This window comes from Dermacentor silvarum, chromosome 11, assembly GCF_013339745.2.
Source record: "Dermacentor silvarum isolate Dsil-2018 chromosome 11, BIME_Dsil_1.4, whole genome shotgun sequence".
Classification (NCBI taxonomy): domain Eukaryota; kingdom Metazoa; phylum Arthropoda; class Arachnida; order Ixodida; family Ixodidae; genus Dermacentor; species Dermacentor silvarum.
Window position 1 is genome coordinate 67,968,368 of NC_051164.1, and position 22,740 is coordinate 67,991,107.

Below are 22,740 nucleotides of genomic sequence, written 5' to 3' on the forward strand. Positions count from 1 at the left end.
GCCGACTCTGTGATGCCCCACACAGGCGTCGACCAAAGGCAACGATGGAGGATGAAGACGCGCTTATGGTAGCTGCTGTCGTTGAGAACCCGTTCCAGTCCGCGAGGCAAGTGCGGGAGCAGCTAGATGTGGACGCTTCCCTTGCTACGGTCCGGCGACGCCTCCGAAGTGCTGGACTGCGAAATTCTGTAGCAGCACGAAAGCCAGTCGTCACTGCTTCGAAGAAGAAGTAACGTCTCCAGTTTGCCGAAGCACACGCTTCATGGATGGCAGATAACTGGAGCCGAGTGCTCTTCTCGGATGAGTCGAGTTTTACAACTCGCCAAGACCAACGGATGCGAGTTTGGCGAACCAGAGGCACGCGGTAAGAAACTTTTCTTAATGCACGTTTGATTTTGCGAAGGATGGTCAAAAATACGATTTCCATGCAGTTACGAGCCAGCCAATCTGCAGAGAGTCGCCGCGAGTGGCCGAAACTGCGTGAACGTGTGGGGCACGGTGTCAAGGCATGGTCTCGGGCCTCTGCATCGCATAGAAGGTGCCCTTACATCGCAGCGATACTGCACAGAAATTTTGGACAATGTGTTGCTGCCCTACGCCCACAGCGTCTTTCCCGATGCCGACTTTATGTTTCAACATGACCTGGCGCCGGTTCACACGGCAAAAGTTGTCAAGGAACATATAGAAAATCGCAGAATCAGCATGCTTTCCTGGCCGGCCAAAAGCGCTGATATTGTTACGGGGAGAAAATATATGTATTTACAATATATACAGTTAGAGGGTTGTAGCTCTCTGGCCAGGGTGACACCATCTACCGAGCTCCGAGACACTTCAGCCTCTTCTTCCCCAACCAACGTCATTTTGTCCACAGCGGTACAAACTCGTACGTGACATGAACCCCCCGGCGGCAGAAGCATCGTCTCGATGCTTCTTAGGGTGTCGAATCAGCGTGCGAGTTATAGGGCTTTAGTCGCGAAACGTGCACGATATCAGTTCCTGGGGTGGTAGAAGACTTCGAATTCACAGGCGAGATCTCATATGTGAGGCTGGTGACTTGGCGAAGAACTCGGTATGGCCCGACGTATCGTGGCAGCAGTTTCTCGCAAAGGCCGACGCGACGGGAGGGTACCCAAAGCAGAACAAGGGAGGGCTGAAATGAGCGTCCCGACGACGACTGTCGTAACGGTGCTTCTGGGTAGTCTGAGATGCCAGAAGACGGTCACAGGCAATACGACGTGCTGCGGCCGCGCGAACAATGGCGTCGTGAGCATAGAACGTGGTAGTGGTGACGTCAGAAGGGAGCAGTGAGTCAAGAGGCAGGAGAGGGTGACGGCCATATAGTAGATGGAACGGGGAATAACCAGTAATATCGTGACGCGACGAATTGTATGCAAACGTCACGAAAGGTAAGGTGCAGTCCCAATCCCTGTGATCATCACACACGTACACGGAGAGCATATGTCCGTAAGTGTACGGTTGAGACGCTCGGTAAGTCCGTTTGTCTGTGGGTGGTAAGCCGTCGTGAACTTGTGGGACGTTGAGCAAGAGCGAAGAAGGTCGTCGACAACCTTAGAAAGAAAACAGGGGCCTCTATCGGTGAGTAGCTGACGTGGGGCACCATGATGTAGGATCACTTCATGGAGGAGAAAATCAGCCACATCAGTTGCGCAGCTTGTAGGGAGGACCCGCGTTATGGCATAACGCGTGGTATAGTCCGTCGCAACAGCCACCCACTTGTTGCCCGAGGATGAGGTAGGAAATGGGCCAAGGAGGTCCAGGCCGACGCGGAAAAATGGCTCACTGGGGATATCTATAGGCTGAAGGTGGCCAGCGGGACACAATGGAGGCTTCTTGCGGCGTTGGCAAAGTTCGCAGGCAGCGACGTAGCTTCGAACAGAGCGATATAGCCCAGGCCAGAAAAATCGTCGGCGCACACGTTCGTATGTACGGGAGACACCCAAATGACCAGCGGTAGGCGCATCGTGTAACTGCGGGGGGATTATCGAGCGCAGATGCTGGGGAACGACGAGGAGCAGTTCAGCACCATGTGGATTCATATTGTGTCGATATAAGGTCCCGTCCTGGAGAACAAACATACGGAGAGAAGCGTCCTGTTGCTCCGAGGTAATGCGTTCGATGATGGATCGCGAATATGGGTCACGACGCTGCTCGTCGGCGATGCGTGAGAAGTCGGAGATCGACAAAACGCAGGTATATGTATCGGTTTTGGTGCCATCGGGTGGGTCGACAGGGTAGCGGGAGAGGCAGTCGGCGTCCTTATGTAACCGCCCAGATTTGTAGGACACGGAAAACGTGTACTCTTGCAGGCGTAAAGCCCAGCGGCCAAGACGGCCTGTCGGGTCTCTGAGTGAGGATAGCCAACATAAGGCATGATGATCTGTCACGACGGTGAAATGTCGACCGAACAGGTAAGGGCGGAACTTAGCAATGGACCAAACAAGGGCCAAGCATTCACGTTCTGTTATCGAGTAGTTTCGCTCTGGTGCAGAAAGAAGACGGCTAGCATACGCGATCACGCGATTGGTGTCCCGCTGTCGTTGGGACAAGATATCGCCAATGCCATGGCCGCTTGCATCAGTGCGATCCGCATGTAGGCATGCGGATCAAAATGACCCAACACGGGTGGATTGGTAAGGCGACTTATAAGCGTTGAAAATGCTTCAGCCTGGTCGGGTCCCCAACGAAAAGTGGTGTCCTTTTTCAGAAGCTCTGTGAGAGGACGAGCGATTTCGGCAAAGTTCTGGATAAATCGCCGAAAATAGGAACACAGCCCTAGAAAACTGCGGGCATCGGTAGGAGAACGCGGAAGGGGAAACTCCCCAACGACACGAACTTTGTCAGGATCAGGCTGGACGCCAGAAGCGTATTTACTCGTATTTGGCGGCGGCCGAAATGGCATTTTGCAGAATTGAGTTGTAGGCCGGCACGTCGAAAAACATCAAGGATAGCTGAGAGTCGGTGAAGGTGGCTCTCAAACGTCGGTGAAAAAACTATGACGTCATCAAGGTAGCAGAGGCATGTGGTCCACTTGAATCCGCGCAGAAGAGAGTCCATCATGCGCTCGAAGGTAGCAGGGGCATTACACAGTCCGAAAGGCATCACTTTAAATTGGTAGAGACCATCTGGGGTGACGAAGGCGGTCTTTTCGCGATCTCGTTCATCCACTGCGATTTGCCAGTAGCCGGAGCGCACATCAATCAATGAAAAGTAACTGGCTACCGTGTAAGCAGTCCAGCGCGTCATCAATACGCGGAAGCGGATACACGTCCTTTTTCGTAATCTTATTCAGGTGGCGGTAATCGATACAAAATCTCCAGGTATTGTCCTTCTTTTTAACCAAAACTACAGGTGACGCCCACGGACTGCAGGAAGGCTCGATAATATCTTTGGAGAGCATTTTGTCCACCTCCGTTTGGATCACCTGGCATTCAGCCGCTGACACACGGCAGGGCCTCCGGTGTATAGGAGGAGCGTGGCCAGTGAGGATGGGATGGGTGACGACACGAGTGCGACCTAGCGGGCGATTTCCAAAATCAAAGATGTCTTCATAGGACATCAGAATATGGCGAAGGGCGTCGGCGTAAGCAGGCCGTAGGTCAGTAGCTATCATGGGCGTAAACTTGTCGTTGCTTGAAGTAGGACGGTCGGAAGCTGCAGCAGTGTCGAATCGTGGTTCGGGCGTAAGAGCATGCAGCTACTCCACACTCTTCCAAAGGGGACAGCAAAGCGAGAGATACACCCTCAGGAAGCACTTGCAGACACGAACCAAAGTTCAGAAGGGGAAGCCACGCTCGATTGTTAACAAAAGTGACAATTGAGCTTGGTAGTGCTATTTGGCGTGCCAGGAGAACGTCGTAAAGTGGGGACACCGCGTAAGGACCATCTCGAAGTGGAGGAGAAGGCGACATGAGGACGTAGGTCGCAGCATCAGGTTGCAGGCGAACAAATTCAGCAGAACGAAGTCGGGACTTGTGGTCTTCGGTCGGGTCGGCAAAGTAATGGGGCAGTTCAAGGCGAAGGGTGCCGGTTGCACAGTCAATAAGTGCTGAATGAGCAGTCAGGAAGTCGATTCCAAGAATCACTTCGTGGGGACACTCGGCCAGTACAGTGAACAGGATTGACACTGGACGACCGGCAATGGTAACACGGGCGGCGCACATTCCCATCACGGCTGTTGTACTGCCATTAGCCACTCGGACGGCAGGCGACTCGGCAGGTGTCAGGACTTTACGGAGACGGCTACGAAGATCTGATCGCATAACCGACACCTGAGCGCCAGTATCGATGAGGGCTTGAACGGGTACATCATCAACAAAAATTTCAACAAGGTTCGGTCGAGCAGCAGGGGTCAGCAGAGGTTTTGCAGTCCGAGTCGTCAACGCAGCCTCACCTCCGGGGGCTGCGTTGTTTAGCTTCCCGAGAAGCGGCCCGCGTAGGACGGGGACGAGGGACGTCGAGGTGTAGGCGAGCGGGACTGACGGCGTTGCGGCGAGGGCGAGCGGCTAGTGGTGGTTCCCCGAAAGGGAAGGCCGGCATGGTATGGTCCAGAAGGGGGCGACAGAGACCGAGGGTCTCGGTCGAAGCGGCGATCAGCGTATGGTCGAGGCGAGGAGTACCAGCGGCTACTACGGCAGTGGCGGGAGATGTGACCGACCCGGGAGCAAGCAAAGCAAATTGGCCTGTCATCCGGTGTTCGCCACTCAGAGGGGTTCCGATATCGATTCGGGAACGACTGGCGAGGTGCAGCAGAGGCAATGACAGGAGCGGTAGGGGTGGGACGTGGGCGGACGGCAGACTGGATGTCCATATTTGCAATTTCTTGGCGGACAACAGCTTGAATGAGCGAGATCTGGTCATGTTGTCGTGCGTATGGGGACAGTGAGAACTTGGAGCCATAGCCTCAAGTTCGCGGCGGATGACCTGTGTCAAGCTTGGCGTGGCAGGCGGATGTGATGCCGGAGGGTCGTTGCAGGAGGAAGTGGCAGCCGTATTGGGAAGTCGGTCGAAGCGTTGTACGATGCGTTTGCTCTTCACTTGCTCAATATCCCGGCATTCCTTTATGATGAATTCAACCGTTGAGCAGTTCCTGCAAAGCAGGAGGTTGAACGCATCGTCCGCGATGCCCTTCAAGATGTGTCCAACCCTATCGGCCTCCAGCATGTCCGCGTCCGCTTTACGGCAGAGAGCCAGAACGTCCTTGAATATACGCGACGTACGATTCGGTTGGTGTCTAGACACGAGACGCTAGCTCTTGCTTGGCCTCCATTTGACGTCCCACAGGTCTTCCGAAAAGATCGCGTAGCTTTTCCTAGCAGGAGTCCCAGCTTGTAATTTCGGTTTCATGCGTCTCGAACCATACCTTCGCGGTTCCTCCTAAGTAAAAGATCACGTTGGCCAGCAAATGTGTGGCATTCCACTTGTTGTGCTTACCGACGCGCTCATACGACGTCAGCCAGTCTTCGACGTCGACCTTGCCAGTGCCAGTGAAGATTCCCGGGTGACGTAGCTGGGTTAGTACCACTTCCGCCGGTGTCTGAGCGGCGGAGGCAGCGTCAGTAGCCATAACAGCGGAACCGATGTGACGCCCGCTGCGAAGATCCAGGGCCGGCTTGTGGCGAGATTACCCCGCACTTCCACCAAAATGTTACGGGGAGAAAATATATGTATTTACAATATATACAGTTAGAGGGTTGTAGCTCTCTGGCCAGGGTGACACCATGATGATGATGATGATGATGCCTCAATACTTGGCACAACCCACTGAGGGGGATAGGCCACGAACCGGGTGGACACCATCTACCGAGCTCCGAGACACTTCAGTCTCTTCTTCCCCAACCAACGTCATTTTGTCCACAGCGGTACAAACTCGTACGTGACAATATGAACATCTGCGAAAATATATGGGGGTACATCAAAGCAGCCATGGCGTGTGTGTGTGTGCCCCACCCGTCGGTGCGCTACTGGCGCATAGGGAGGAGAGCACGCGTCTGCGTGTCGCAGCTGCAGCTGCGAATGACTGTGCGCGGTTGACGCTTACGCGGCCTGCGTGCCGTATACAATTGTTGGTAATTATTGGGGGTGCAATGATCAAGGGCGAGCAGGGATGGCTGCTAACTTCATGCGCGCTGTCTTCCTTCTTAGGCTGTTTTTCCGCGCCCCAAGTGTTCCGCTCCGTACTTTAGTGGACATAAAAATATAAAGATTACGATGATGAATCTAATTTTCGGAGTCGCGGTGAATCGCATGGCCGTACGAACCTTTCGTCCCCACTGTCGGCGTTCTTCATAATGCCAGCGTTGTGATAGCGACTGCCCGTGGTCATTCCAGCGAGATATTTACAGGCTCACATGGTCGGTGCATTGTACGATGTTTATTTTAATTAGTGAGTAAATGTTACAATTCATATAGGCGATATAACAACGTACAGACTCGTGTGAGGGCCGCACTTTGTTGCCGCAATTTTGACGAGCCTTACATGGGACCGGGCCATCTTATCTAATTTTTACAATTACGAGTATGAAATCTGTCGTAAACCTCCGCGATCGCCTCCTCTCGCCATCTATAGTCGTGTACCACTTCAGAAGGCAGCGACATTTGCCCCTCAAAGGCGGATGCACACGAGCAACCACCAGTGGGCGCGCACTCTAGCACTTTCGTGACCGCGCCTATTCCCGTCGACAGTATGTTGTCGATGGTACAAGTTGAATTTCCGCGCCTCTCCGAGCGCTCCGGACAGCTAGCGCCATCGAGCGGGTTAAAAGAGAGACTATTTTATCGGTTTCGGTTTTGTGTTTCTCTTTTCCACCGCGCGGGGATTTTTAAAGCGCCTGCATAGTCGGGGTGACGAGCGCTCGTCGTTTGGCATCTACGTCGCGCGCGTCCGCTCCACGGAAACGGCGAGTTTCGACGGTTTCCGACGCATCTGGGCTCGAATTTGCGGATGATCGTAGCAGCACAGACTCGGAAGACGACTTCGATTCGTCGGACTTCATTACGAACGAAGAAAGTGCGGCAAACCGCCCCGGAACATCGACGGGTATCCGCCGTTCAGTTTTGCTTTCTTCTCGGACCGTGTTATCGCTGCCGCGTATCGACGTAAGGATTTCCGGCGTGTTCTAAAGGTCACAGTTCTTATCTGCAAGATGTAAACGTCGTTCGGACGGTATCATTTACCGGCGGACGCGCAGAGTTGAGTTTTGTCCACGAAGACGGCCGGGAGTGCACCTTGGAATCGCGCTCCGAAGTGCTGTGTGTACCCGTGTGCCTCAAGAACTTTTGTAGATACAGAGCTTATATTTGCAGGCTGATTTCATATATCCCTTTTCTTGAAAATGTATATTTCGATTTTTTTAAATATTTTTTTTGTGCAAAGCAGCATTGATGTTTTTATCGATCTTTCTCGTTCTTGATGCGATTTTTTTGTTTTGATAATTTTTTTCGTAGTATTTTTAATAAATATGCTGTTTGAAATTAATACCGTTGGAAAGATCATTTCTTCTTCTACAATTTGATACCATACACTTCAACATGAATCATTTCCTGTGGCAGAAAAAAAAATAAAAGCCATACTACCCGAAAACTACTGATTTTCCCGCGGTCACGAAAGTGCTAGACTGACGTCATGAGCCGGACGGCCGGTGACCCCACCGACAGAGGACATGGCAGCCCGCGCTTCGAGCTGGGCCAAGTCGCGTCAGCGGGCCTATTTCTTCGCGGTGGCAATCGGCTGCTGCGCTTCAGTGGCGCCTCTCTCGTCTTCTTCAATTTGTAACAGACTTTTTTTTATTGCGATAGCAATTATATGGACACTTCAACCGGATTTCTTCCGTCGCCGTCGCCGTGAGGTTCCGTATAGATTCCAAGGGCGATAAAACCGTCGCCGCGCACCGTATGGAGTGAAAGCGCACGGGGGACGCGCGCTATCACGGAGAGCGAATGCACGGCGGAAAGCAAACGCGACCGTCGCGCGAAAGGCCGTGGGGGTATGGGAGGGAGGGAGGCGACGCTGTGCTGCTTCACCAAATGCTTATCTTGCAACCGGGCGCAAGGGGAACTGGCCACTCAATCTCCCACACGAAAGCGGGAAGGCAGCGCAGGAGGGAAGGGGCAGCTTCTCCTCTGCCAACAACTTCTCTGCGCAACTCCTCTGCACTTTGCCCGGCGCTGGCGGTCGCCTGCACCGTCTCTTATCTCCACACGGCTTTGACCTTTGTATGCGCTGTGCATTCGCCGCTCAATTTCCGCTGAAGCGATTGACCGCGCGAACAATTCGCCCGCTGCGGCGGCTGCGCTTGCTGCCAGCGTTTTGACAGTCGTTGTCTGCGATCATTCTGTGTGATCTATTCTTGTTTGCTTGTGCGCGCTGACACCACGCTTGTTAATTCAGTTAGTCCAAATGTGTACAAGTTTATGCAGCCGATAAAACTGCTATCCCTACTCCGAATAGCTCTCTACGAATTTTCTATCGCAATTGATGCTTCGCCTTTCGGGCGAAACTGCGACATTTTTTTATATAGTTGCGACGCGCGAAAGTACGCTGCGCGAGAAAATTCGCAGTGGAGCGCGATCGGAATCACCGGTGAACGCGATTGCTTCTCGGTTGGATTAAAAAAAATTGTTTTCAAGTTGGGGATGCGGCTCTTATACGGATTTATACGGGAAGAATCTTCCTTCGTGTAATTGTCTTATGCTTCACTATCACTAATACTGCTCCGCCTTTGCGGCGAAACTGCAGCCTTTTTTTGTTTTTATTCCGAGTCCAAGTAAAAGCTCTGCTGCGCACGACTGCTATTGATTCCGATTTCGAGTGAATCCGCTGCTTCGCCTTTGCGGCGAAACTGCAGCCTTTTTTGTGTTTATTCCGAGTCCAAGTAAAAGCTCTACTCCGCACGACTGCTATTGATACTATTTCGAGTGAATCCGGCTTGGCGGCACTGTGGTTACTAAATTAATTATATATATTTAGGACCTCTGCATGCACGTTGCGATGTTGCCATCCCCAATAAATGTTGTAAATTATGTTGTTTTTATTGCGATAGCAATTATATGGACACTTCAACCGGATTTCTGCCGTCGGCGTCGCCGTGAGGTTCCGTATATATTCCAAGGGCGATGAGATCGTCGCCGCGCGCCGTATGCGCGAGCGAAAGCGCGCGGGGGACGCGCGCAATCACGGAGGGCGAACTCCCCCGCGCGCTATCACGGAGAGCGAACGCGTGGCGGAAAGCAAACGCAACCGTCGCGCGAAAGGCCGTGGGGGTATGGGAGGGAGGAAGGCGGGGCGGCGCTGTGCTGCGGCACCAAAGGCGTATCTTGCCACTCAATCTCACACGCGAAAACAAGAAAGCGGGAAGGCAGCGCGGGAAGGAGGGGGGGGGGCAGCTTCTCCTCTGCCAACTTCTCGGCACTTTGCCCTGCGTTGGCGGTCGCCCGCACCGTCTCTTATCTCCACACGGCTCTGACCTTTGTATGCGCTGTGCATTTGCCGCTGAGTTTCCGTTGAAGCGATAGACCGCGCGAGCCTTCGGCCGCTGCGGTGTTTTGACAGTCGTCTGCGGTCATTCAGTGTGATCTATTCATGTTTGCTTGTGCGCGCTGACACCACGATTGTTAATTCAGTTAGTAAGCGAATGTGTCGCAAGTTTATGCAGCCGATAAAACCACTATTCCTACTCCGAATAGTTCTCCAATTTGCTATCGCAACCGATGCTTCGCCTTTCAGGCGAAACTGCGATATTTTTTTTTAACTAGCCGCTAGCATTACCTACTAGAAAGCGTGTCGCTCTCTCGTGTCCGTGTCTTTTTTTTGCGCTGTGTTTTTGCCAATGAATCACCAACACGCCCAAGCTTCCACGCTAGAAAGAGAAGCAATGCTGAGACACATCATTCGCTTGAATTTCACACACCGTTGATAAAAGACTGCCGAAGGGGTCACTGAAGTCTGCAGGTCTTTTTCAGTGTCAGAAAAGCGCGCAAAGCAATTCGAGGTTAATTTAGCGACTAGCTGCCGACTGAAACATGCCAAAGCCAATAGCAGCACGAGGTCCCCGGAGATTTCAAAGCTTCGTGGCGCCATTTTTCTACGTGCTATCGCCTGAAGCACGTAGAAAAAACTCTGTACGAACGTCGGCGACGTCGTCTGGCGGCTGCCAGGAAGACCGTGCCGAACGTGCACCTGGCGCGCTCTCACAGTATGGCGACACGCTGCAGCAAGAAACACGTGTCCGCTGGCAAAGAGGACGAAGCGGCCGGCGATTTCGGCCATGGAGGTCACGGTGTCCCCGCTTCCCGAAGACGCCGACCGGCAGCCCTGCCAGGAGGGGCACACCAACACGCGGTGAGCAGAGGCGAATGACCCCTACATAGCGCGCGCCTGTAAAACGGCGGCGGCTGCGTCGACGCGTGCGTCGCAGCATCGGGGTCGCTGCGCTCGGGCGAGCCGAGCCGTTCATAGCATGACTATAGCATGGCTTTAGCATGGCCGCGGGAGCGCTGGACACAATGGGGTCGGGTTCGGAGTCAATCGTGTTGCAGAACCTCAGGGGTCAAAAGCGACGGTAGCGCGCATTGACAGAAGACTTATCGCCTTTGCGGGTGTTCACACTAGGTCGACTTAATGTGCAACGCGTTAAATGCAGCGACGTCCTGCTGAAGTCGCCATGCTGTACGACGACAACTACCGGCGGCGGCGACGAATACGGCAGTAGCACGGTCCCGGGCCAGCCGCCGTGGCCGTACCCCTCGGGCGAGGGCGGCGACGTCGACGCCAACCAGTCGCAGGCCGAGAGCGACATCAGCCTGTCCACGGAGTACCTGACGCCGGCCGGATCGCTCATTTCGCTGGACTTCTGCTCCACGTTCGACGTCTTTCCGTGGGAGGGCGACGACGCAGAATCGAGTCCGCCGCCGCGTTCGGCCGAGACGTCGACCAGCACCGCCAGCGTCCTCTCGCCGCCCTCCGGCGAGGAAGAGCGCGACGACGAGGCCGACGAGCAGCCTGTGGCGCGCATCCTGGACGTGAGTGGCCAGCGCGTGGACTTCCGGACCACGCCCAGCGTCGCGTCGCTCCTCAGCGACTCCTCGACAAAGTCTGCGCAGCGAAGCTACTTCCTTGTTCAGGGCTACCAGAGCCTCAGCAACAGCGACAGCAGCGACCGCTCATCTAGCACCAGCAGCGGCAGCAGCTACGTGCCAAGTACCAGCCCAACTCCTCCTCAGACGCCCGTCCGTACGGTCCGTGATGCATCTGTGCTGTCCACGAGCAAGTTGCTGAGGCAATGGCTCGAGGACCCGCTGGAGCCGCGCATCGAGCCGCGACGCCGTCCGACGTGGACGCGCCTCTGGGCGGGACTGCGCAAGAATCTGCAGCAGATGGTCAAGTGCCGCCGCGACCGGGCCGGACGACGTCGCCGGGCGGGGCGCGACTTGGGACGTCGCCGACGCGACGCCGGCCGCAAGCTGTGCAACGACGGCCAGAGGGCGAGTTCCCGGCACCACGTCGACGAAGTCTTCAACAACGTCAGCTCGGACGAGTTCTACACGGCCGGCGCCCGGTGGTGGCACGTCCGCAGGATCTATCAGCGGTGCGTCTCCTACCTGCATGCCCTCTGGTGCTGGCGCCGCCCGTAGGTGGGCCTGGCACGACACGCTGCCCTGGACCTGCAACTGGTGTTGCCGGAGCCTGGCTTCTCCTGGGTGAGACCGTGTCTCCAACGTCGCAATCACAGTCGAATTTCCAACTGCAGCATCCTATAGAAGGTGCTAGACCATCTGCACGATGGCCCGGCTTTGCTTGCCATCGAGGTGACATGCACTGTTTTGTTGATCTTAAAAAAAAAAGTCACCTTGTTTTTGTTTCAAAGGTGAACACACCCTCGTCTCATCTCCTAGCTCTATAATTCACTTTTATTATTTTTTCTTTTACATCACTCACAAACACGTCTCTGGGCACAAAGCACGTGCCATATGATACACTCTCGCCTTCTTCCGGTCGCGCTCCCCAGTCTCTTCTCCGCCTGGCAGAGGAGGTGCAGCCCACCACACACAAGGCTTCCAGGGGGAAAACACAGCTTTTAGACACGCGCACATACATACACACACGCACACACAGGCATACTACGTTTTCAGCTACGAGTGGTGGTCACACAACACAGTCCTTTGTATCACCATTCGAGCACCCCCCCTCAGACAGGGTGCGACCTTGAGACAATACAGCACTCGCAGGGCTCAGACAGAGAGAGAGAGAGAGAGACAGACATAGTACGGGACACCCGTGAAAAAATACTTGAGAATCTCGGAACCTCTGCACCCCCCTCAAGTAGGCCCAGCTTTGTGTTTGGCCTGTTTGCGACGACGTGGCACAGGCAATAGGCGCTGGAAACGAGTGACAAGAGCTGCACCACATCCAGGGACGACATTTCTTTCATGGCAAGCAGCGCAGGTGTGTGGCACATGCAATGCATGCTGTGGCACACCAGCATGTTCCAGGAATGAAACGCTCGCAATGAACTTTGACTATTACAGCGAGATGAGGAGTGGCAAAAATGATAAATGCATCTAAGAGCTACTAAAAATGCAGTAAAACAAAGGCAAGCTCAGTACACATTAAAAATAACCCTATTGAAGGTGCCATGGAGAGTTTTCCTTGCAGGAAGCAACCAGCACCAACATACAACTAATTAGGAACCACTGCGCTATGACACAAACTCAATCTGCACAACCGTACACTTCTCACTCTCCTAGAACTGCTACATGGACGGCCTTGTCCTCAGAGTAAGGTGGTTACGTTACTGCGTGAACCTCAACGAAGAAGCTGTTGCGACACTGTTTCACTAAGTTTTAAAATGTTTGCAACACATAATGCAATATCATTTCACGTTATAGTCAGTGACATGTTGGGAATGCAGGGGATGCTCCTCCCACGAAGGAGAGCTGCACCTGGTTTCCATCCCGCCACACAAAATACGGAGGTAGTGCCCCACTGGTTTACCAACTAGCCCAATGCAGTCACCCAATACAAACAGCCAACTCTGACAAGTGCAGGGATGAAGAAGATGGCTCAAGGCAAACACATGCGCAGTAATACTGGATGTGCATTGCAGTCAAGGCACACCATAGGAGCTGGAGTCAATCCCTCCACAGATGTTGGCATGGTTTGTACCTAATGATCAACTCCTCTCTAGCCAGGATATAGAGGTTCGTGCCAAAGCAGCGCCGCAACAAGGTGAAGGCAAGTATATGGACAGCAATCGGGAAAGGTAAGTGGGACATTTGAAGGGCATGCTTCACTGCATTCTGTATCTGCCACTGACTATAGTAGACAAGCACACTGAACATCTATGGCATGCTTGCCAGAACTAATTGTGATGCCCCGAACACAAGTGATATTATAGGTTTTGCAAGACCTTACTAGAACTATAAAAACTTATCACAAAAGTGGCACTACAATGCTTGTCATGAAAACTTTGCAAGCAGCAGATCTCCTGCTTTTGGTATAAAGTAAATAGAGAAACAAATTACTACAGACTGCATCCTTCAAGCTGTCACATAAATCGACCCTCCAGGCAATCAGGAGGCTAGTAGTTGTGCTTATAAAACATTTCCTCTGCGAATCAAATGAGTACACAGCCGTGAGCCTTTCACATCACTATGAGCTGAACAACTGTTCTACTGTCTGCGCAGAGTACCCATTTCTAGTAACAGTGCCTGTATTCCGATTCCTACCTCTTGGGAGACGGTACCTAAGAAACATTCATCTTGTCAGCTTAATGGAAGCAGATGAGAAGGTTCAATTGCTACAAGCGTTAACTGGCTGCCAATGGCTGCAATGCAGTGTTTGATCTGTGAGCTCACTTATCTGTGGTAACACAACACTTGTGCAACTTCTGCATGAACATTTGAAATAGAACACAACACTTGAAAGCAGGCTCATGGCCTTTGCACAAAAGCTACAACTGTAAAAATGGTTCTCAATATGTTTTTCTTGTTTGAAAGCATTAGTGACTAGCTAAATTTGGATTATTTGCACGTGTAATTTCGTTACAAAGCCTTTTATGGCCTCACTGTAGGACAGCCAATGATTCAACTGTTGGCAGAAAATTGGCAAGCGAGTCAATGACATTAGACACAGTAAGAGAATCAGCTGCCAGGATGCTTTTGCGTTTTCCATGTGAACAAGCCCTCCCGATTCCACTGCATCAGCCAATAAGAAAGAGCTTAGGAAATGTCTTCACAGGGATGTGAATTGGAGTCCAGACCACTTCAGCAAGTCATCAAGGGTAACCTTTAGCTTCAGTATTCCCAAACAGAAATATATGCAGAAATGCTCATTACACAACCAATCATCATCATCATCAGCCTATATTTATGTCCACTGCAGGACACAACCAATGAACACAACTTAATGACAACAAACAGGCTCATCGTCTGGTTCTTGCACCCAGCTGACATAACCCGTAGCTGTTGCTTCACTGTGATGAGTTGGCGAGTCCATGCACACAGCGCTAGAAGCATGCAACAAATGCAGAGCAGTGTTCCATGTGTAGGAAAATGACAACTGTTTGAAGATTTATATCTGAAAATCCAGAACTGTGCTCAAGGTCTAAGTTGACGGAAACAAGTTCAGGCGTGGCCCAAAAGAGATGGGGCATCTTCTGGCAAGGGACATGTGGACCTCTTCACGACACTCGTGACACCTGCTTTCCAGTATAACAGCTGCGTACCAGAGCCCTGTGCACCCGCACCTATTAGCTCATTTCTGTACAGCGGTGCAAACCATAGAGTCCAATTTATTTGGCGACGCCCGTCAACGCTTGCTTCAAAAGGTGGATATATGTGGACTAGTAATGATACGCCCTAGGAGCTTATGCATTAGGCATTTCTCGAACAGGGATCCATGTGACAAAGCAAACTTTAAGTAGGAGCTAAGAAATACTATGTGAATAAATGCAAACAGTCTGCCACAACCACTTGGTGCCTATGCATTCATATGGGCACTCAGCTAGAGGCTAGCTTGTAAGAAAGCATTAGCTGTAATGGTTTACAAGGTAGAAAGAAACAGAAAACTTAGAATCCAAGCTACCCATCTATGAAAAACATTGTGAGACTACTATGGCTTTGTAAACTATAGACATGACAACAAAGGTGCTAAGCAAATCTAGGCTGTTTAAATCTATACAAGGCAAGGTCAACGCTTGGAGGCTCACAACTTAAAGATAAGAAAAGCTAAGGAAGGTAGGATGCGCTTATGTTCCACAGACGAAGTTGGTGACAAGAAAAAGCCCCAAAAAGATAGCCGAGCAATGGCATCCAAGATCTCGAGTTCGAAGTAGCTTGTGTGCATGACGAAGAACCACTTCTAGATAAAATGGCCTAACATGCATGCATTTTCTTTATACACGGCAGAACCTTGTTATAGCGGTCACATTTGAGATGAAAATACTTTCATCATACCAGATATTCGTTATAAGCACACACGCCAATATTACCAAAAAAACAAACATTTCAACTTACTTTGTTATGTCCGACAAGTCATTATATCCACGTTCGTTATATATCAAGGTATGACTGTATTACAGTAGCTTCTATTTCCATGCACAACCAAGTATGTTTGATTCCCTCTACAGCCAATCAGCCCTCCCAGAAGATACCATAGCAACATGCAAGCATTTACAGCTACGCACCACTGCATAAGCTAGCGATAAATATTTTTTAGCAAAGTGAAGTACGGCTCGGCATGGTGGTGGCAACTCAATGCCACACTGTTTCAACATAAACCGCACATAAAAACAGCCTCATTTTCTGCTGCGGAGAAGATAAAAACAACGCAGGAAACTTAAGATGGCATGGCACTACTGGGTGAGCTATGCGACTTTGGCACTGTACATAGTCCAAATGAAGCCCAGTGGCGTTCATTTGGTCCTAAAATATAAAAGAATGGAAATTAAAAACATGATGCAAAACATGTGGACCCACACTGCAGCCATACTACTAGACTTATGAAAAACTTTCTGTGACAATGAAGGGTATGGTACAGAGTGGAAGCGGACATGCGACAGAGCTCCCAGTCTTATTGGAACTTAAGCTGGGCAAGAGAGAACACAAACATGTTAACTAATACAGCAATTATATTAAAATGTCACATAACCCACCACTTGAAGCTAAATTTGAATTTTAGTATTTTAGCTTTGCTTTTTTCCAATTTGGCAAGTGGGAAAGTGTCACAAGTAGCAAGCTACGCCGATTCCGTATATGCTCCGAAAAACTGAAACAGAAATCCCTGTCAGACTCTGTCGGACTACTTGGCGCAGTAGCCCATGTACTACACACCTGTAGCCTTTCCTTCATTGCCACAGAAAATTGTCCACGAGTACGTTTTCTCCTATGGGCAAGAAGCCATGGCGGATGGAAATTTAACTGTAGTAGTGCACTGGTGCAAGTCGAGTTGTTCCCACCACATGTGTTCCTTCAGCATCCAGCAGACTGAACGATCGTTGAAATCTGCAGGCACCGTGGGCATGATTGTGTGGGCTCACGCAACGTAACCTACGGAGAATGCAAATTTCAAATGTAGTTTGTCTCAATGCCATGGTCATTGAAAGTGTCTGTCAGTTCCATTGTCCTTGGGGTCAAAGTTCTTCGAGGACACTCGTCAAAAGCCCACTTAAAATACCCCGCCACATCCTTGCGAGTAATTTTGCAAGAGCCAGCACAGTTCTTGGTCGTGAACTCTTTGTCGTGCGCTAAGGTTTAAACAGCCTACTACAAGCAAAGCAATCACTTGAATACCTCTAAGCTTGAATCAAATCCGTGACCCTACAAGATGCAGAAGCAAATACAACGAACAGTAAAGTGCATTGAATGAAAATATAAGGCTTTTTTCAACACATCTACCCCCATAAACTCATGCGAAATGGCCCACTGGAGGGTGGTTTTTTCAACCATGCATTACATTCATGGCAAAATTCAATTTACGAGACGATGCTTGGAATGGCACTAAGGAGGTGAATTTTCTGTCTTTATGTAGTTCTTGTGAGCAATGTTAAAGGGAGACACTATTTGTGTGCACCAATGATCACAGTGCAACTGTTCACTACTTTGTGAATGATGAAACTCCAATGGTGTTGTGGTACTGTCAAGCAAAAAGCAGAGGAGGTCTGTAAAGCTTGGCAGGAACTTTTCTTAGGGGTATTGGCAAGATAGCTGCTCTAGGCTTTGCTCGGTGCTGCTGCTTAACTGGTGAAGGTGCAGGCATGGCCTTCCCAAGGCTAATAAGTGAAGCACAACAGTAGTCAAGCAAACTGTAGTAGTGAAGCACGCTAGACAAAGACAAACTCTAGAAAAGCCAGCAGCCACTTCAACACACTGTGTTTTCTGTTAGCTGCTACAAACACGACAGCTTTACCAAATTCCAACTGCTTGAAAACTCAATCCACGGTGGACCTTGCAAGAATCTGAGAATTGGGTTCAATAGAATGCACAAGGTTCAAGTGTTTGCAAGGTTCAAAGGTTCCACAGCTGCGCAGCATTCGTAAACCATAGCCCATGCATTGAGCGAAAGCTCTCCATGGCACCATAATGCACAGCTTTAGAAATAACGCTGCCGACAATGTTTGTAAGTTTTGATCCTAACATATGAGTACTCGCGAGAAGCCACCACTTGGAACATATTGCCAGCATATCTCCGGCATAGTGCTGTTATGGCATCGGCGTGCCTATTATTTTATGCTGCGTAACGACTGTGCTCTAGTCCCGGCCATAATGTTCCAGGTGGTCGCTGTACAAAGCAGATGACCCCTGGTGTAGGTTTCATCCGTGACAACAATGTGCTTATTGCGTGATTTGAACGCGGTAACACTGGATGACACTGCCAAAAATATGCCAGAGGTACATTCTACGTGGATGCTGCGTTGCATTATTTAATTTTGCTGCCGATAAATTGTACGCAAATTTTTACATATACAGTAACCGACCGATTTGTGGACTCGTATCGATTCTTTACTCTGTTGTGGCACCACCTAGTGGTCCAAATAGCCAACGTTCAGTAGCAATTGAATATGTTAAAATCATCCATTGGCTTGTTTGATTTTTTGCTCGTAACATGCCACGTCATGAGTATCAGTGTTGCACAGCTGCACAATTTGCGGCAGGATGATAAATAGAGCTTCCTTGTTTGATCACAAGGCCTAATTGGGAAGCGATTTTCGATTGAATCAATAGTAAACGTAGGAGCTAAGCAAGATCTCCATGACTTTTCCAGAGGTTGCATTCAAGCTATGCAAACCACAACCTTTGCAACAGCGAGTATCAGCATATTACACTGTCAATCCTATTGGAACACTGCGTCTGATAGTGTTTGGCTGACAAGGTAGTAGCAGCTTATCAGAAATGGCATGCCTGCCTGCAGCCCAGAACTAGAACTTTTGCTTATGTGCTTAAGGACTACTGCGAAAAATGAGCATTGCCATGGTTGCCCGAATGAATGAGTGCTGTACTGCCAGCAATGTGCAGTCTAGTCATTCTGTGCATCCAAACGCTCATATGCCACAACTGGAAGACCTGCTCTGACACGTGCATTGTAAGACATAATGCACAAACATGCTCAAGCAGATATTGTAGAAAAAAAAAAAAAAACGAAAGGCATCAAAGGAGTACTAGCAACACTTTTGACTCTTCTTTTTTCAATGAACGTTCAATTCCACTAAACACTAGAGAACATACCAGCTAGCATCAGAACGTTCTAAATAATACTTGTTTCTAGGCACCAGTTTTGGTTTAGGTACCCGGTAGGTGAATGCATCACGATATAGTGATAGGTTGGCTGGCCCCGTTCCTGCGATCGCTACGATTGCCACAAGCGAGCATAGCCAAAAAGAAATGCGTGCCGAATTCCAATTATGTTTTTATGAGCAGTGTCATACTACCTAGTCTGATTGAAGCATGTCGTCACTAAATTTTGCTCTGCATTATGACACAGCGTCACAATGGCATGCCGTCACGGCACAGATCAAAGATGACGCAATGTCAAATCGATAATGCCAATGATGCCAGGTGGTTAGGCATTTTGAGACAAACTTCAGCATAAAATTAAAATGCATGTTTTCATCATTTTTTATTCCAGCCAGTGTCATCCTTTTCAATATGAGAAGCTTTAACGTCGAAAATACTATGTGTTGGTACTCCCTTGAAGTACCTTCTGGATGTTGGCATAAGATACTAACGGAGTTTTGAGTAACTCCTCAGGAATGAAAAGACAGTCGGCTACTGTATATTTGTTGGCCAACTTTTGCAGCAAATGATGTCGATGTTTTCTCTGCGCCACAATGGCAAGGTGAATGCCTTCGTCATGGCTTTTGCACAAGGATTGTGTCAGACAATGAGATAGACCCCATGTGGAAACAGTGAAGCTTCCTCTTTAGTGATGCGTTATTACCCAGAATGTTATGGCAAACACTCAGTCAAAATGAGAAGTTATGATGTGGAGCACTTTCAAGATAATTTTTGCATGCGCACGTCAACATATTGCAAATAGCATCGTCGCCATGTTTTCGGTCATGTAGGTGTCCTCATTCAAAAGCTGGCCTAACATTTCAGAAAAAAAAAAGTCTCCTACTAAGTCACACAGTCACACCTCCACCCACTGAAAAAGACCTCAAGCTCCTCGCAGCAATACGAGGTGTCACGAGGAGAAAAAAAAGAACAAGAAAAGAATAAAAGCTGCAAATAATTATGCTGCACCAACTCTTCAGTTAAAGTGTCATGATTGGGTGCCTTTGATTTTCACGTGGCAGCAAACACCTTGGCCTGATAAAACACATAAAAAAGGAAGAAAGCTTTCCACAAGCGCACGGAAGATTGTTCCGGGCAAGTGGGGAAGGACGAAGCAAGGAATACAAAGGGGGAGGCTTGAAGAAGACGGTGGGAGCCGACGGCAGCCGAGAGTGGGTCACTTCGTTCCACAGCCAGAGGTGCCAAGAGCGAACACACCAGCGCCCCACCCCCTTTTCCTGCCACAAAAATGCTTGCTCTGTACAAAAGACGACGAAAACAGAAACAATGCTGGGAAGAAAAAACTAGGCGTGGGAACAAATGTACATGGGACCTTGGAGGAATAAAATGTACAAGTATCACAGGGTTGCGCCGAGGAAATAAAAAAAAATAAAAAACGACAGAAAAAAAAAAAAAACCTCGGCCCCCAGCCGGGCACAGCGCCTCTCCGCACAGCCGCAGCATAAATCAACAAATAAATTAAGAGTGTCGCAGCACCGCCACGAACGTGCGCGCGCACACACACACGCACACACAGCACTTGATGTCGGCCACATGAGATTCTTGACGGCCCCCGACACAAAGCTTCCTCAGATGTGGTGGTGGCAGCAACCGAAAATGCGGGGTCGGCACGAGACGGGGCCACGGGAGGAACACCACGGGGCCGTCCGGGGAGGACGCTGATGCCACGCACCGTTCGAAGATGGCCAGCCGGCCCAGACCCAAGACAAGCAGCGCCGGAGTAGTGGTAGCAGTAGCAGCAACAGCAGCAGCGGCGGCGACAGCAATAGAAAAAACAAAAGGAGCGGTCAGACGCTGAGCACCTCGTCCTGGTCGCAGAAGAGGAAGCGGAACTGGTCGATCATGGTCTGCACGGCGTCCTCGAGGTGCGGTCGCACGCGCTCGAACACGCCCATGTCGCTGAACTCGAGCGGCAGCAGCGTTGGCCACCAGCAGATGGCCAGGTTCTTGCTGTCCATGCTGTTCAGGCGGCAGTTCTCGGCCACCCTGGGAAACGAGGAGGGGATTGCCAACACTCAAGATCCACAAGAGAAATCCACCAAGTATTCCAATCACTCCAGATCCATGTCATAATAAGATCCACTATACTCCATTTCATGCATAGATGGCAACACTCCGAACGTTACAAAGACTTCTCTTACAGTTTGCATTTGCGATCAAAAAACAGTGCTGCACACATGACAGAAGGAAATATATAGCCACACGTCATGTATTTTGACGTACAATTAAGCAAGGCGTAATATGGCCACCAGAGTTTCTGGCGCAGTGCCAAGCTCGTCATCTGTGCAGAGTGCCAGGAATATCTCGGCCGCATATTTCGACAAGTCCGATACGGAGTCGCATCAAATTTCATTTCATTTCAGTTTATTACCTTAAAAATCCCATAAGGGCATTACGTAAGGGGTTGGTGTACATATTGCCACGTCTCTTCTATGTTAACGATAAAGACAACAATGGGAGCTTTAGTACGTAGGATTTGTCTCGTGCGTCGGCCTAGCGGAGATTAGAAGACAAACATGACGTCTCTACGCTCGACTACAAAAACAACCTGTTTTTGTTATACGTGTCCTCATCTCCTATTTTTGTTGCACCGCGACAATATATTTGATATATATAGTTAGGAATAACAGCGTATAAGTCAAGTCTTAAATACAGCACATGCGAACGATATGGGTACATAATTCCATCAAGTAAATACAGTAGAACGTTGTTGATACGATCATGTTACGTACAATTTCCTGCTGCCAACAAGATCGAGAACACAAAAAATGGCCTAATAGAGATACTCATATATTTTTTACCAGTTCATTTATTCCCCGAAAGCACAATCTTTTGGCACTAACGCTCAGTACATCGCCAAATTGCAATCATATATGTTTCCCGGCCGCTAGATCCCATGTAAACAACATAGAATAGCACTAGAATAGCACAAATAATGAATGCGAAAACATATCCCGTACTTCTTTTATTGTGAAAGATGACCTGTTATTTTTTGCATGAATGTAGGTGCACATGTTATGGTGGCAATTTGGTGGTGCAGGTTGTTCCACTCTGTTGCTGTGGGAGAAAGGAATGAGCCTGACAAAATAGTAGTACGAGTGCGAGGGCGGCCAACTTGGTACGTGTGCCGAGTACGATGTGATGAGTGGGCAATGAGAATAATGTATGCTGGTTGATCAAGTGAAGTATGATAAAACTTGCGAAAAATAGAGGGAGTTGAGATGTGACGACGATTAGCAAGGGTAACCAAACCAGAGTCTTTTTTCATTGACGACACACTGACATCTTAAGAATACGTTGAATGGATGAACCTTATGGCACCATTTTGCACTGATTCCAAGCACATTGATTAGATATGCTTGATAAGGGCTCCACACGGCACATTCGAGTTTAGGTCTGATTATGGTTTGATCGACTAGCAGTTTCACATGCATTGAGGCTTGCTTGAGCTTATGTTTCAAGAAATCAAGAGACTTATTAGAAGATGAGATGATGTTAGTATTACAGTTAAATTATGGGGTTTTACGTGCCAAAACCAGTTCTGATTATGAGGCACGCCATAGTGGGGGACTCCGGAAATTTGGACCACCTGGGGTTCCTTAACGTGCACCTAAATCTAAGTACACGGGTGTATTCGCATTTCGCCCCCATCGAAATGCGGCCGCCGTGGCCGGGATTCAATCCCGCGATCTTGTGCTCAGCAGCGCAACGCCTTAGCTGACTGAGCCACCGCGGTGGGTTAGTATTACAGTCAAATCTCGACATAACGAACCTCGGTTTTACGAAATTCGCGATGTAACAGACTATTTTCATTTCCCGATCTTAGTTGCATTGAAAACTGTGTATTTTTCTTCGCGATTTAACGAAGTAACTTCGTGACACGGTTTCGATTTAACAAAGTTTTCGGACATTTAAACCGTGTACTTGGAACCT

At 49.7% G+C, this 22,740-nt stretch overlaps 1 protein-coding gene across 1 annotated transcript in view; it reads right to left on the reverse strand.

Moving 5' to 3' along the window:
• Nucleotides 1–11,904: 11,904 nt before the first annotated feature.
• Nucleotides 11,905–22,740, reverse strand: part of LOC119434075 (rho GTPase-activating protein 190-like) — an 86,580-nt gene continuing 75,744 nt past the window's right edge. The window contains 1 exon segment of the mRNA XM_049658852.1: nucleotides 11,905–20,793. Within this exon segment, the coding sequence (XP_049514809.1) occupies nucleotides 20,595–20,793 (199 nt within the window). The 3' untranslated portion in view covers nucleotides 11,905–20,594.